Raw genomic sequence first — 13,083 nt, forward strand, 5'->3', positions numbered from 1 at the left:
TTCTTTACAATTAATGACAATTTTTACTTAGAACATGAATAATCTATTTTATATTTGCAACATGTCTTTATTATGTTATATATAAATATATGTCTACATTATTTATCACACTCACAACATGTCTTTATATGTTTTTATTATAATTGCATGTGGGTGTGAATCTGATTTGAAACAGTTATGTTATTGTAAATTCTCTAGTAGAATAAACATCATTTGGGTTGATGAGTGTTTCTAGGCAAACAATTACAGAAGAGTAAACAGATTTTTGTCTTTTGGCTAAATGCATATTAACCAATCACTTTTAAATTTGTAACAGCGAAGAATTTCTAAACCCGTGAACATCACAAACTGAATGGTCACAATATGCTTGTTGATAATGATCTGGCTATGATAATCACATCAGCCAGGCACTTGGAACATTTTCTTCTATGTTTTCTTTAAAGGGACTAGCCACTGTTACTGTAATTGTTCTTGCAAATTCTATTTAGTTGTAAATTTTCAGTAGATGGATACTATTGTGAGTGACCTAAATGAACTAGTAGCAATGACTTGAAAAGACATTAGTTGCATTGGATAACATATGCTATCAAGTGTCAGAAAAATGTAAATTCCAGTGTTCACTTTTGCAATGGATTTGTATATTAATTGGGGCTGTCATTCATGTGCCATTATATCTCAGCAAACTCATCTTTAAATCATGTTACTAGAGGTAAGTCTTAATTGTTGCAGGCCACAGTTTCAATAACCATAAGAGAGAATAGAATAGATTAAAAACATGAATCTAACCATGAGGCATATATGTAGTAACTACTGTTTTTAATATGTTTTTTGTTTATGTGTCTATAGTTTAATTTACTTTGAAGTAACTATAAAATTATTGGTTTTAAATGAGTTGGTAGATTACTTGAAATATTTTTAGTGAGTACTTTATCAATAGATTAAGTTTTTCAAAAAAATAAAAATTACTTTAAGAAGAGATAAGAATCAAATGTGACTACTTCATTTTCAGCTGTTAATTGATTTTTAATCTTTGAAAGATTTTAATTCATTGAAAATGGCTTTCATTATAATAATTTACACCAGGTAATTTTCTAAGAATAGAATAATCAACACCTGTATGCCCATCACCCATATTTAACTCATCTTAGTATTGTTTCATGTTGCTGAAACATTTTTAAGGAAAACACACAAAACATATTCGCTGTCATATATATATATATGAGATCTGTCATAAATATGTATGCATATGTACACACATTTCATACACATATATGTACACATATTTACACATATATGTACACATATTTCATACACGTATATATGTATGAAACTCCTATGCATCCATTCAATTAATTATCCTCCATTCCTCTCTACCAGGAGAAAATTACTACTCTTAAGATGCTATCTATTTTTCAAGATATGTTTTAATACTTCACTAAATATGAGTTACATGTCACATTATTCTGAGACTTATTTTTTCAGTCAATCATACATTTTAATAAATATTTAAGTGATATACTTTTATATAATTTTTTCACAGTAAGTAATATATAGATGCTTATGATTAAGTTGCATTGCATTTGTTTTGTTTTCTAAAGTTTACCAATATAAAGATATTGAAAAGGCATCACCTTGTTCATATATCCTTGCTGACAGTGCTGGATGTTGCCATGGAATTGGGTTTCATGATATTAATTACAATAGACCTAAGAATGCATAGACTATTGGATATGCTTGACAATCAGATGCAAAATGAGCAAATAAGCATATAGATCAGATAAACAGAGTGAACATCAGCGGACTGATTCACAGATATCTATGGCAGAGGCTAACTGATGATGGGGTTTTAGAAATGAAATATATAAACAGTCTACTTATGGTGCTGCTTCATGTATATAGAATGAAATGTATAATTCTGGAGGACAGAGACATAATTCAATTTGGCTTTGTAGGGATTCTCTGCCTCTTTCACAATTCCAAAACCTAAGTTATATCACAGACTCAGTCACTTGAAGGTCAGGGTTTGCCCCCTTAAGAGGAATCTTTAGTAGAGTCACAGGTATCTTATGTATCTTTTTGAAGCCTTCCTCAGAGGTATCTGAGGCTATTTACCAGTATGACTGTTCTATGGTGAAAGAAAGATATTCAGACCTTTTAGGAGTTGCTGAATACTGGTTCTGAAAGTATACTTATCTCTGCAATGCTACTGATCCACTAGTAGAAATATAAGATTATTGAGGTCAGTTCAGACGAGGCCACAAATACATCTTCTCTGTTTTTTTTTTTTTTTTTTTTTTACCCACAATTCTTGAATATACAGTGTAGTTGATATATTTAGTAATAGCACCATTTTTACATTGGAATAAGAGCTATTGTGGAGGAAAATCCAATTGGAAGATCTTCTCATGCCCCTTTAGACCCATGGAGATTTTAAACTGACAGCAATTCTCTATTCCTATGGTACTTGTAGTGATTGGTGTCCCCTTGAAAGGACTGAAAGTTGCAGGGGTGGTGATTCCAAACATCCCTACTTACCTCACCAGATTGGACAATGCAAAAGCTAGACAGGGCACAGAAAATGAGACAAATGATAGAAAATTGTTGGAAAATTAAACAGGATCTGATGCAAATTTCACCAATTCTAAAGGTTGGATCTCTATGAAGATAGATAAACAGAGCTCCTGGTACCTGAGTCCAGCTATGACATAGAAAATTAATTATTTTGTGTTCTAATTAGTGCAGCTCCACTTGAATTTGTCAGAATGCCTTTTTAAAGATATTTTGAAAGACCTAAATAAAAAGATATCAATTTTTAAATAAATAGATATCATGTTTTTAAATTGGCCTACCCATTCAATGAAATTCCAATCAAAATTGCTTGTTTGAATATATATTTATATAGAATACAAGTTGATTGTAACAAAAGAAATTGCCAAAATATCTAAAGGTCCCTGAAGATTCAGTAGCCCTACTAGTATTGAGAAATTTCAAAGGGAAGTAATTAACATTTATGACACTAGCCCAAGGATGAGTAACTGAACTAAAGCAACAGAACAGCAATAGAGAAACAGACATATCCATATGTGGAAACGTGATCTGCAACCAAGAAGGCACTACAGATCAGTGAGTGAAAGATGAACTTAATATGTAGCAGACATGGCTTATTTATATAAAAAAACAAACAAGAATCTGAGTTTATTTTTTAAGTGTGTAAAGACTGAGATAAGAATACTTTACACCCATACTCATACATAGAATATGCCTGATGCATCTACATATAAAGAACATAATTTTCATTATTTTAAAAGGAAATATAGGGAAAAAATCCTTTCATCCTAGTGTAAAGAAAAGTTAAATAAGATGAAACTTGCCAACCATATACTAAATAACAAATTAATTCAAATATATTAAAATTAAGTTTTAGTACCTATAACTTTTAAAGGTGAAGTGTCTATTTCAATCAGAACTAATATTCAATAAATACAAATAACAAAGATATTTTAAAAATCATATATAAGGATTCTTACAAAGCCATAAGAAGAAAAAACATTAAAGAGCAGATGCTGACTCAGCAAGATGGCAGAACAGGAATAGCTCAGGTCTGCAGCTCCCAGAGAGACGAACGCAGAAGGCAGGGGATTTCTGCATTTCCAACCGAGGTACCCAGTTCATCTCCGTGGTACTGGTTAGACAGTGGATGCAGCCCACGGAGGGCAAGCAGATGCAGGGTGGGGCATTGCCTCACCCGGGAAGTGCAAGGAGTCAGGGGCCTCCCTAACCTAACCAAGGGAAGCCCAGAGGGACCTTGCTGTGAGGGACGGTGCTATCTGGTGCTGATACTATGCTTTTCTCATGGTCATCTAAACCCACAGACCAGGAGGTTCCCTCAGGTACCTACACCACAAGGGCCCTGGGTTTCAAGCAAAAAAGTGGGTGGCCATTTCAGCAGACATTGAGCTAGCTGCAGGAGTTGTGTTTTTTTTGTTTTGTTTTTTGTTTCTTTTTTCCTTATCCCGGTGGCACCTGAAATGCCAGCAAGACAGAACCCTTCACTTCCATGGAAAGAGGGCTGAAGCCAGGGAGCCAAGTGGTCTTGCTCAGCAGATCCCACCCCCACAAAGCCCTGCAACCTAAGATCCACTGGCTTGAAATTCTCACTGCCATCACAGTAGTCTGAAGTCCACCTGGGATGCTGGAGCTTAGTTGAGGGAAGGGCGTCTGCCATTATTGAGGCTTGAGTAGGGAGTTTTCCCCTCACAGTGTGAACAAAGCCGCCAGGAAGTTTGGACTCGGGGGAGCCCACAACAGTGCCTCAAAGCTGCGGTAACCAGAATGCCTCTCTAGAGACCTCCTCTCTGGGCAGGGCATCTCTGAAAGAAAGGCAGCAGCCCCACTCAGGGGCTTATAGATAAAACTCCCATCTCCCTGGGACAGAGCACCAGAGGGAAGGGGTGGTTGTTGGCACAGCTTTAGCAGACTTAAACGTTCCTGCTTGCCAGCTCTGAAGAGAGCAGTGGATCACCCAGTACAGTGCTCAAGCTCTGCTAAGGGACAGAATGCCTCAAGTGGGTCCAGGGCTCCCATCCCTCCTGACTGGGAGACAACTCCCAACAGGCGTTGACAGACACCTCATACAAGAGAGCTCTGGTTGGCATCGGGCAGGTGCTCCTCTGGGATGAAGTTCCAGAGGAAGGAGCAGGCAACAATATTTGCTTTTCTACAGCCTCCACTGGTGATACCCAGGCAAACAGGGTCTGGAGTGGATCTCCAGCAAACTCCAGCAGATCTGCAGAAGAGGGCCTGACTGTTAGAAAGAAATCTAACCGACAGAAAGCAATAGCATCAACATCAACAGAAAAGACAAACATGTGAAAACTCCCTCCGAAGGTTACCAACAGCAAAGACCAAAGGTAGATAAATCCACAAAGATGAGGAAAAATCAGCACAAAAAGGGTGAAAATTTTAAAAACCAGAATGCCTCTTCTTCTCCAAAGGATGAAAATAATTTCTCACCAGCAAGGGAACAAAACTGGATGGAGAATGAGCTTGACGAATTGACAGAAGTAGGCTTTAGAAGGTGGGTAATAACAAACTCCTCTGAGCTAAAAAAGCATGTTCTAACCCAATGCAAGGAAGCTAAGAAACTTGATAAAATGTTAGAGGAATTGCTAACTAAAATAACCAGTTTAGAGAAGAACAGAAATTACCTGATGGAGCTGCAAAACACAGCACGAGAACTTCGTGAAGCATACACAAGTATCAATAGCTGAATAGATCAAGTGGAAGAAAGGATATCAGAGATTGAAGATCAACTTAGTGAAATAAAGCAAGAAGACAAGATTAGAGAAAAAAGAATGAAAAGGAACAAACAAAGCCTCCAAGAAATATGGGACTATGTGAAAAGACTAAACCTGCATTTGATTGGTGTACCTGAAAGCGACAGGGAGAATGGAACCAAATTGGAAAACACACTTCAGGATATCATCTAGGAGAACCTCCCCACCTAGCAAGACAGGCCAACATTCAAATTCAGGAAATACAGAGAACACCACAGATACTCCTCGAGAAAAGCAACCCCAAGACATATAATCGTCAGGTTCACCAAGGTTGAAATGAAGGAAAAAATGTTAAGGACAGCCAGAGAGAAAGGTCAGGTTATCTACAAAGGGAAGCCCATCAGACTAACAGTGGATCTTTCTGCAGAAAACCTACAAGCCAGAAGAGAGTGGGGATCAATATTTAACATTCCTAAATAAAAGAATTTTCAACCTAGAATTTCATATCCAGCCAAACTAAGGTTCACAAGTGAAGGAGAAATAAAATCCATTACAGCCAAGAAAATGCTGGGGGATTTTGCCACCACCAAGCCTGCCTTACAAGAGCTTCTGAAGGAGGCACTAAACTTGGAAAGGAAAAACGGGTACCAGCCTCTGCAAAAACAAACCAAAATGTAAAGACCATTGACACTATGAAGAAACTGCATCAACTAATGGGCAAAATAACCAGCTAGCATCATAATGACAGGATCAAATTCACACATAACAAAATTAACTTTAAATGTAAATGGGCTAAATGCCCCAATTAAAAGGCACAGACTGGCAAATTGTATAAAGAGTCAAGAAAAATCGGTGTGCTGTATTCAGGAGATGCATCTCATATGCAAAGACACATATAAGCTCAAAATAAAGGGATGGAAGAATATTTACCAACAAATGGAAAGCAAAAAAAAAAACAACAAAAAAAAACAGGTGTTGCAATCCTAGCCTCTGATAAAACAGACCTTAACCAACAAAAGTCAAAAAGACAAAGAAGGGCATTACATAATGGTAAAGGGGGATTGAGGCAACAAGAAGAGCTAAATATATATGCATACAATACAGGAGCACCCAGATTCATAAAGCAAGTATTTAGAGATCTACAAAGAGACTTAGACTCCCACACAATAATAGTGAGAGACTTTAACACCCCACTGTCAATATTAGACAGATCAATGAAACAGAAAATTAACAAGGACATTCAGGACTTGAACTCAGCTCTGCACCAAGTAGACCTAATAGACATCTACAGAACTCTTGACCCCAAATCAACAGAATAGACATTCTTCTCAGCACCACATAGCACTTATTCTAAAATCAACCACATAATTGAAAGTAAAACACTCCTCAGCAAATGCAGAAGAATGGAAATCATAAAAGTCTCTCAGACCACAGTGCAACAAACTAGAACTCAGGATTAAGAAACTCAATCAAAACGACACAACTATATGGAAACTGAATAACCTCCTCCTGAATGACTACTGGGTAAATAACGAAATCAGTCAAGAGAAAGAAATAAAGGTATTCAAATAGGAAGAGAGAAAGTCAAGTTTTCTCTGTTTGCAAATGACATGATTGTATATTTAGAAAACCCCATCGTCTCAGCCCAAAAACTCCTTAAGCTGATGAGCAACTTCAGCAAAAGCTCAGGATACTAAATCAATGTGCAAAAGTCACAAGCATTCCTATTATAATAGACATTAATAAACAAACATTAATTGACAGAGAACCAAATCATGAGTAAACTCTCATTCATAATTGCTAAAAAGAGAATAAAATACCTAGGAATACAACTTACAAGGGATGTGATGAACCTCTTCAAGGGGAACTACAAATCTCTGCTCAAGGAAATAAGAAAGGACACAAAAAAATGAAAAAACATTCCACGCTCATGGATAGGAAGAATCAATATCACGAAAATGGCCATACTGCCCAAAGTAATTTATAGATTCAATGCTGTTCCCATCAAGCTACCATTGACTTTCTTCACATTATTAGAAAAAAAAAAAAACTACTTTAAATTTCGTATGGAACCAAAAAAGAGCCCATATACCCAAGACAATCCTAAGCAAAAGATCAAAACTGAGGCACCATGCTATCTGACTTCAAACTATACTACAAGGCTACAGTAACCAAAACAGCATGGTACTGGTACCAAAACAGATATATTGACCAATGGAACAGAACAGAAGCCTCAGAAATAACATCACACATCTACAACCATCTGATCTTTGACAAAGCTGACAAAAACAAACAATGGGGAAAGGATTCCCTATTTAATAAATGGTGTTGGGAAAACTGGCTAACCGTATGCAGAACTCTGAAAATGGACCCCTTCCTTACACCTTATACGAAAATTAATTCAAGATGGATTAAAGATTAAAATGTAAGATATAAAATCATAAAAACTCTAGAAGAAAACCTAGGCAATCTCATTCAGGACATAGGCATGGGCAAAGACTTCATGACTAAAACACCAAAAGCAATGGCAACACAAGCCAAAATTGACAAATGGGATCTAATTAAACTAAAGAGCTTCTGCACAGCAAAAGAAACTATCATCAGAGTGAACAGGCAACCTGCAGAATGGGAGAAAATTTTGCAATATATCTATCTGAGAAACAGCTAATATCCAGAATCTACAAGGAACTTAAAACAAATTTACAAGAAAAAAACAAACAATCCCATCAAAAAGTGGGAGAAGGATATGAACAGACACTTTTCAAAAGAAGACATTTATGCAGGCAACAAATACATGAAAAAATGCTCATCATCACTGGTCATTAGAGAAATACAAATCAAAACCACAATGAGATGCCATCTCATGCCAGTTAGAATGGCAATCATTAAAAAGTCAGGAAACAACATGCTAGAGAGATGCTGGAGAAAATGTGGAGAAATAGGAATGCTTTTACACTGTTGGTGGGAGTGTAAATTAGTTCAACCATTGTGGAAGACAGTGTGGTGATTCCTCAAGGATCTAGAACTAGAAATACCATTTGAGCCAGTAATACAATTACTGGGTATATACCGAAAGGATTATAAATCATTCTACTATAAAGACACATGCACACGTATGCTTATTGCAGCACTATTCACAATAGCAAAGACTTGGAACCAACTGAAATGCCCATCAATGTTATACTGGTTTAAAAAAAAATGTGGCATATATACACCATGAAATACTATGCAGCTATAAAAAAGAATGAGTTCCTGTTCTTTGCAGGGACATGGATGAAGCTGGAAACCATCATTCTTCGCAAACTAACACAAGAACAGAAAACAAAACACTGCATATTCTCACTTATAAGTGGGAGTTGCCCAATGAGAACACATGGACACAGGGAGGGGAACATCACATACTGGGGCCTGTTGGGGGTTGGGGGGCAAGGGGAGGGATAGCATTAGGAGAAACACCTATGTAGTTGAGTAAATATATATATATATAAATATATATATATATATATATAGGCAGATGCCATAATTAGGCATTTCTAAAAAGGCAAAATTAATCATCTCAAAATGTACATAAAATTGTTAAACTTCATATTATTATAAGAATGCAGGGAAACTACAATAAGATATAACTTTACACACAGCCTAAAATGGAACATTCTGAAAATGCCGATAAAAACATTTATTCCCTGCTAAGAATACAAAAATTGTATTTTTCAAAAGAAATGAAAAAAATATAAATGTGATTTAGCAAATGTGACCATGTTTATCCAATGGTTCAACAATTCTACTTCTAAGTATGTAACCTTGGACATACTAGTACTTGTGTATTTAGAGAAATATTTGACAACTTTAATATCCTTGTAGGTAAGACAAAAGAAGCAAATAGTCCAAATATCTATAACCAGTAGAATGATAAATGTTGGTATATATTTAATATTAAATATTGTATAAAAGTTAAAAATGAGCAACAGATACATGCATCAACAGGAATTACAAAATATTATGTTCAACAACAATTTCTGGAGACACTACACAATATTGTTTTGCTTATATTAACATGGAAACTAAAGAGCATTTTGTTCAGGCACACATACAAATAGTACTATAAACGAACAACAAGATTGGTAAATAAAAATTTGAGATTTTTGACCTAAGTGATTGGATGGGACAAATGAGGATGTGCTGGTACAAGCACAAATGTATCAGTGGTGATCAGCTGCCTTAGTTACATAATGGGCACATGTGTGCTCACTTTATTACTTGTTGAATTACACATATCAAATAATTAATTTATTAAAAAGTAGCTTCTCACCTGTTTGTCAGATCCACACATGTTCCATTATTTTTGCAAGGTTCAGAGGAACATTCATTAATTTCAATTTCACACAGAGATCCAGAAAACCCAGGTCTGCAAATACACCTTTTAAACAAAAAATTTAGTAACTCCATTAGTATAGATGTATAAAATCAATGCTTCAACTAATTGTAGCATGGCAAGTTTTTAATAATTATAATTGTTGCTTAATTTACCAATTAAAATTCTATACCTGTATACATCTAGACACATAAACATGTATCTAGATACTTTTAAAGTTTTCTGTACCTGAAATTGTTCACCATATCTTCACAGTCACCGTAATCCTGGCAGGAAAGGAAGAGGCACTCTTTCACATCAATTTCACAGTTTTTACCTTCAAATTCTGCAAAGAGTATGAGATGAGTATGGATGAGCAATCCTTGTTACAGAGTAAAAAAATCAGAATCAGTGGTAGTCTAAAGAATATGCTCATAATGGAGGTTAAAAAAGGAAAAAGAAAATAATCTCAAGCATCTCATAAAACTCCATTTCACATAATATGTGCATAAAAATATGCCAGTTTCTAGATTAATGAGTTTAAATGAAATATTCAAGGGAGGAATACTCCACTAAATCCCCTGAGAAGGTAGAGATGTTGCTAATGTTGCTGTTGTTTTAAGGTATTTAAATGTTTGAACAAGAAGAATTGAAATGATCTGGAAAGCAAATGAATTAATGTGATGACCAATCTTAAAGTAAAATTGAGCTTCAATGATCAAATTTATTCAAGGCAGTTAGCAGATGAGGCAAATTATTTAATTGCTTTTTATATCCAAGTGATTCAAAGAAAACAAATTATTTTGATTCATAGCTACATAATCAGTCATCCATTTAAACACATGCCAGTTATATTTAAAAAAATGAACACGAAAGAAAATTATACAGGCTGATAAAAGAGACAGTTGCAATTATTTCAACACATTTGTGTCAGGAAAAACCTGCATGATACACTTTTTAAAATACAATGAAATATATTAATATTTATAATAAACAGTTAAACAATTCTATGGTTATATATTAACTAAGTATAATAAAATATATGCGTAAAACCGTTTTTCTTGTTAATATTTTTTCTGTACTAGTTCAAACATGTAAGAAACAAGATTTCCCTTTATTTTGCTTTTTCAGTGATATTACCAAGCACTAAATAAGTGCAGCCACATTACACAATATTCTAAATGTCAGTATGCAATCAGGCTAATTTAGTTTGAGGAACAAAGAGTCATTCAAGTTACTTTAAGAAAACTGTATTCACTGTTTGCATACACATAGACTGGAATTGGAACTAAGAAGTGTTTAAAGGGAAGCGTAGTCTAGCTACCCAGGAATGGCTGTCTTCCTTTCATAGTACATGTCCTTTATCCTTCTCATATCACTTTTTCTTCTCTTTCTATCACAAATATCTCAACATGTTCAGTTTCAAATCACTTGTAATGTTGGCATGCAAGTGATATAGCACAGCTTTCTTGGTCTCTATGTCTATGTTACGACATTTCAGCTTCAGCACCAACTGTTCAATGAAAAATTCCCTCAGTATTTTCTCACTCAGATTCCCACAATAGGACACGGAATTGACTGACCTACTTCATCTTTTCACATCATACCATGCCACAGTCAATGCCATTCTCTGTGGTGTCTACCATTGGATCAAACTGCAAACCTGCCTCCCGTTGCAATTTAACAGGGAGCTTGGTGTTACACCTTATAAAATCTGGCTGCCTCTTTGGTAGTATATAATATGGAAAACTAAAAGTTACTTAATCCAAAAGAAAACAAAAAAGAAAAAGAAACAAAGTACAGATACAACAAATAGAAAACAAATAGCTAGAAGGTGTATTTACAGCCACACATATCAAAAATTATATTAAATATGATTTTTAAAAACGCCAATTTAAAGGTAGAGACAGACTAAATGACAGAAGAAACTACATGATATCTAAAAGAAATTTATTTAAAACACAACAACAATGATAGGTTAACATTTAAAAGATGGAATGATCACACACTATGAAACACTAATTGTAAGTAAGCTACCATACTTATGTGGCTAGCAGACCAGGTAGTCTTCAGGACAAGCAATATTTTTAATTTGCCTTATTTTTCTTACTCAATTCTCAGAGCCTGCAAATGAATCTCTGAAGTTACATTTTTGTAATTTGTTCATACGCTAGATGTTGTATCCTCAGCTTTAGAAACAAAATTAAAATGAATTACTTCCAAGTTAATATGGCTCTCCTCATTTTAGGTGAGCAAGTTGTAATTGTTTCAACATGCTTCATCATTCTTCAATCACCATTGCTGTTTTCTATATCTAGGTTGTAAATGCCATAGTACAGATATAAACAACTTAGATTCTATTTTCAAAAGATGTCTAATTCTTTAAGTATTTGATTGAGGTTAGATTTTTCACAAGTTAAAAATTGAGAAAGTTGAGTGCATTTCACCATTCCTACTTTAAGTCTGGTTAGTTTTCTCTGGGAGGCAGGGCATTTTGACACTAAAATGATTCTTAGAAATGTTCTTTTGAGGCAGTGGAACTCAGGGGCACTGACTGGCTATAAAGAAGCACCAGTGAGCCTCCATGATTTCAGCTGTGCTGGTGAATCAGAACACTCAGGGCCCAGGACCTTGGGTAGCTCACAGGATAACCTTGTTTCCTGTGATTTTGTCGTATTCATTAAGTTTGACATTTCTGAGATGGAGTTTTGTTACCAGCTAACAACATATGTCAATGGGTTGTGGAAATGAGATTGCCGAAATGCAGTAGACATTGGGAGAAAAAATAGCACGTGGATTGCATTCAAAATAAAGCAAAGCTTTGCTGGGAGAGCCTATGTTTTAGGGATTTTAAGAGTGAAGTATGCATACAGTCACATGCTGCATAACAACATTTTGGTCAATGACAGACCACATTTCTAATGACAATGATCTATAAAGATTATAATGGACCTATAAATGCAGTAGGCTATCTCATCTAGGTTTGTGTCAGGACACTTTATGTTGTTCACACAACAAAATTGCCTAGTGATACATTTCTCAGGATATATCCCCATTTTTAAGCAATACATGACTGTATACTTAATCCCAAACTACATATTCTATAATCCTTAGTGTTAGAAGTTGATATTCATTTCTGTGAAAGGTACTTGTTTTGAATATATGAAGTTACAGGTAAGAAACTGTCCAAACAGAAAGTTTATTATTACTAATTTTATGCTGTTCCCCTGTTCTTTATTCCTACTCAGAACTATTCGGTTGACCGTACTTTGTTAACTGCAGGGAGGATCTTTACATCCATAAAAGTGAAGCTTCTTAAATGGATACTGTCTTGACCCTTTTCTTACACTGTCTCGTCTGTGTATGGCTATAACAAATACACATGAATTGTTAGTAAATGATATTTTTATACTTCTGCACTCGTTCCTCCAAAATACACAAAATTAATTTTTAAAA

General features: G+C 35.1%; 1 protein-coding gene across 1 annotated transcript in view; it reads right to left on the reverse strand.

The window, feature by feature from the left end:
* EYS (eyes shut homolog) overlaps nt 1-13,083 on the reverse strand; it is a 1,986,267-nt gene that overhangs the window by 1,211,512 nt on the left and 761,672 nt on the right. Inside the window, 2 exon segments of the mRNA NM_001374351.1 lie at nt 9,586-9,693; nt 9,877-9,973. Of these exon segments, the coding sequence (NP_001361280.1) occupies nt 9,586-9,693; nt 9,877-9,973 (205 nt within the window).

Source organism: Pongo abelii, chromosome 5, assembly GCF_028885655.2.
Source record: "Pongo abelii isolate AG06213 chromosome 5, NHGRI_mPonAbe1-v2.0_pri, whole genome shotgun sequence".
Taxonomy (NCBI): Eukaryota; Metazoa; Chordata; class Mammalia; order Primates; family Hominidae; genus Pongo; species Pongo abelii.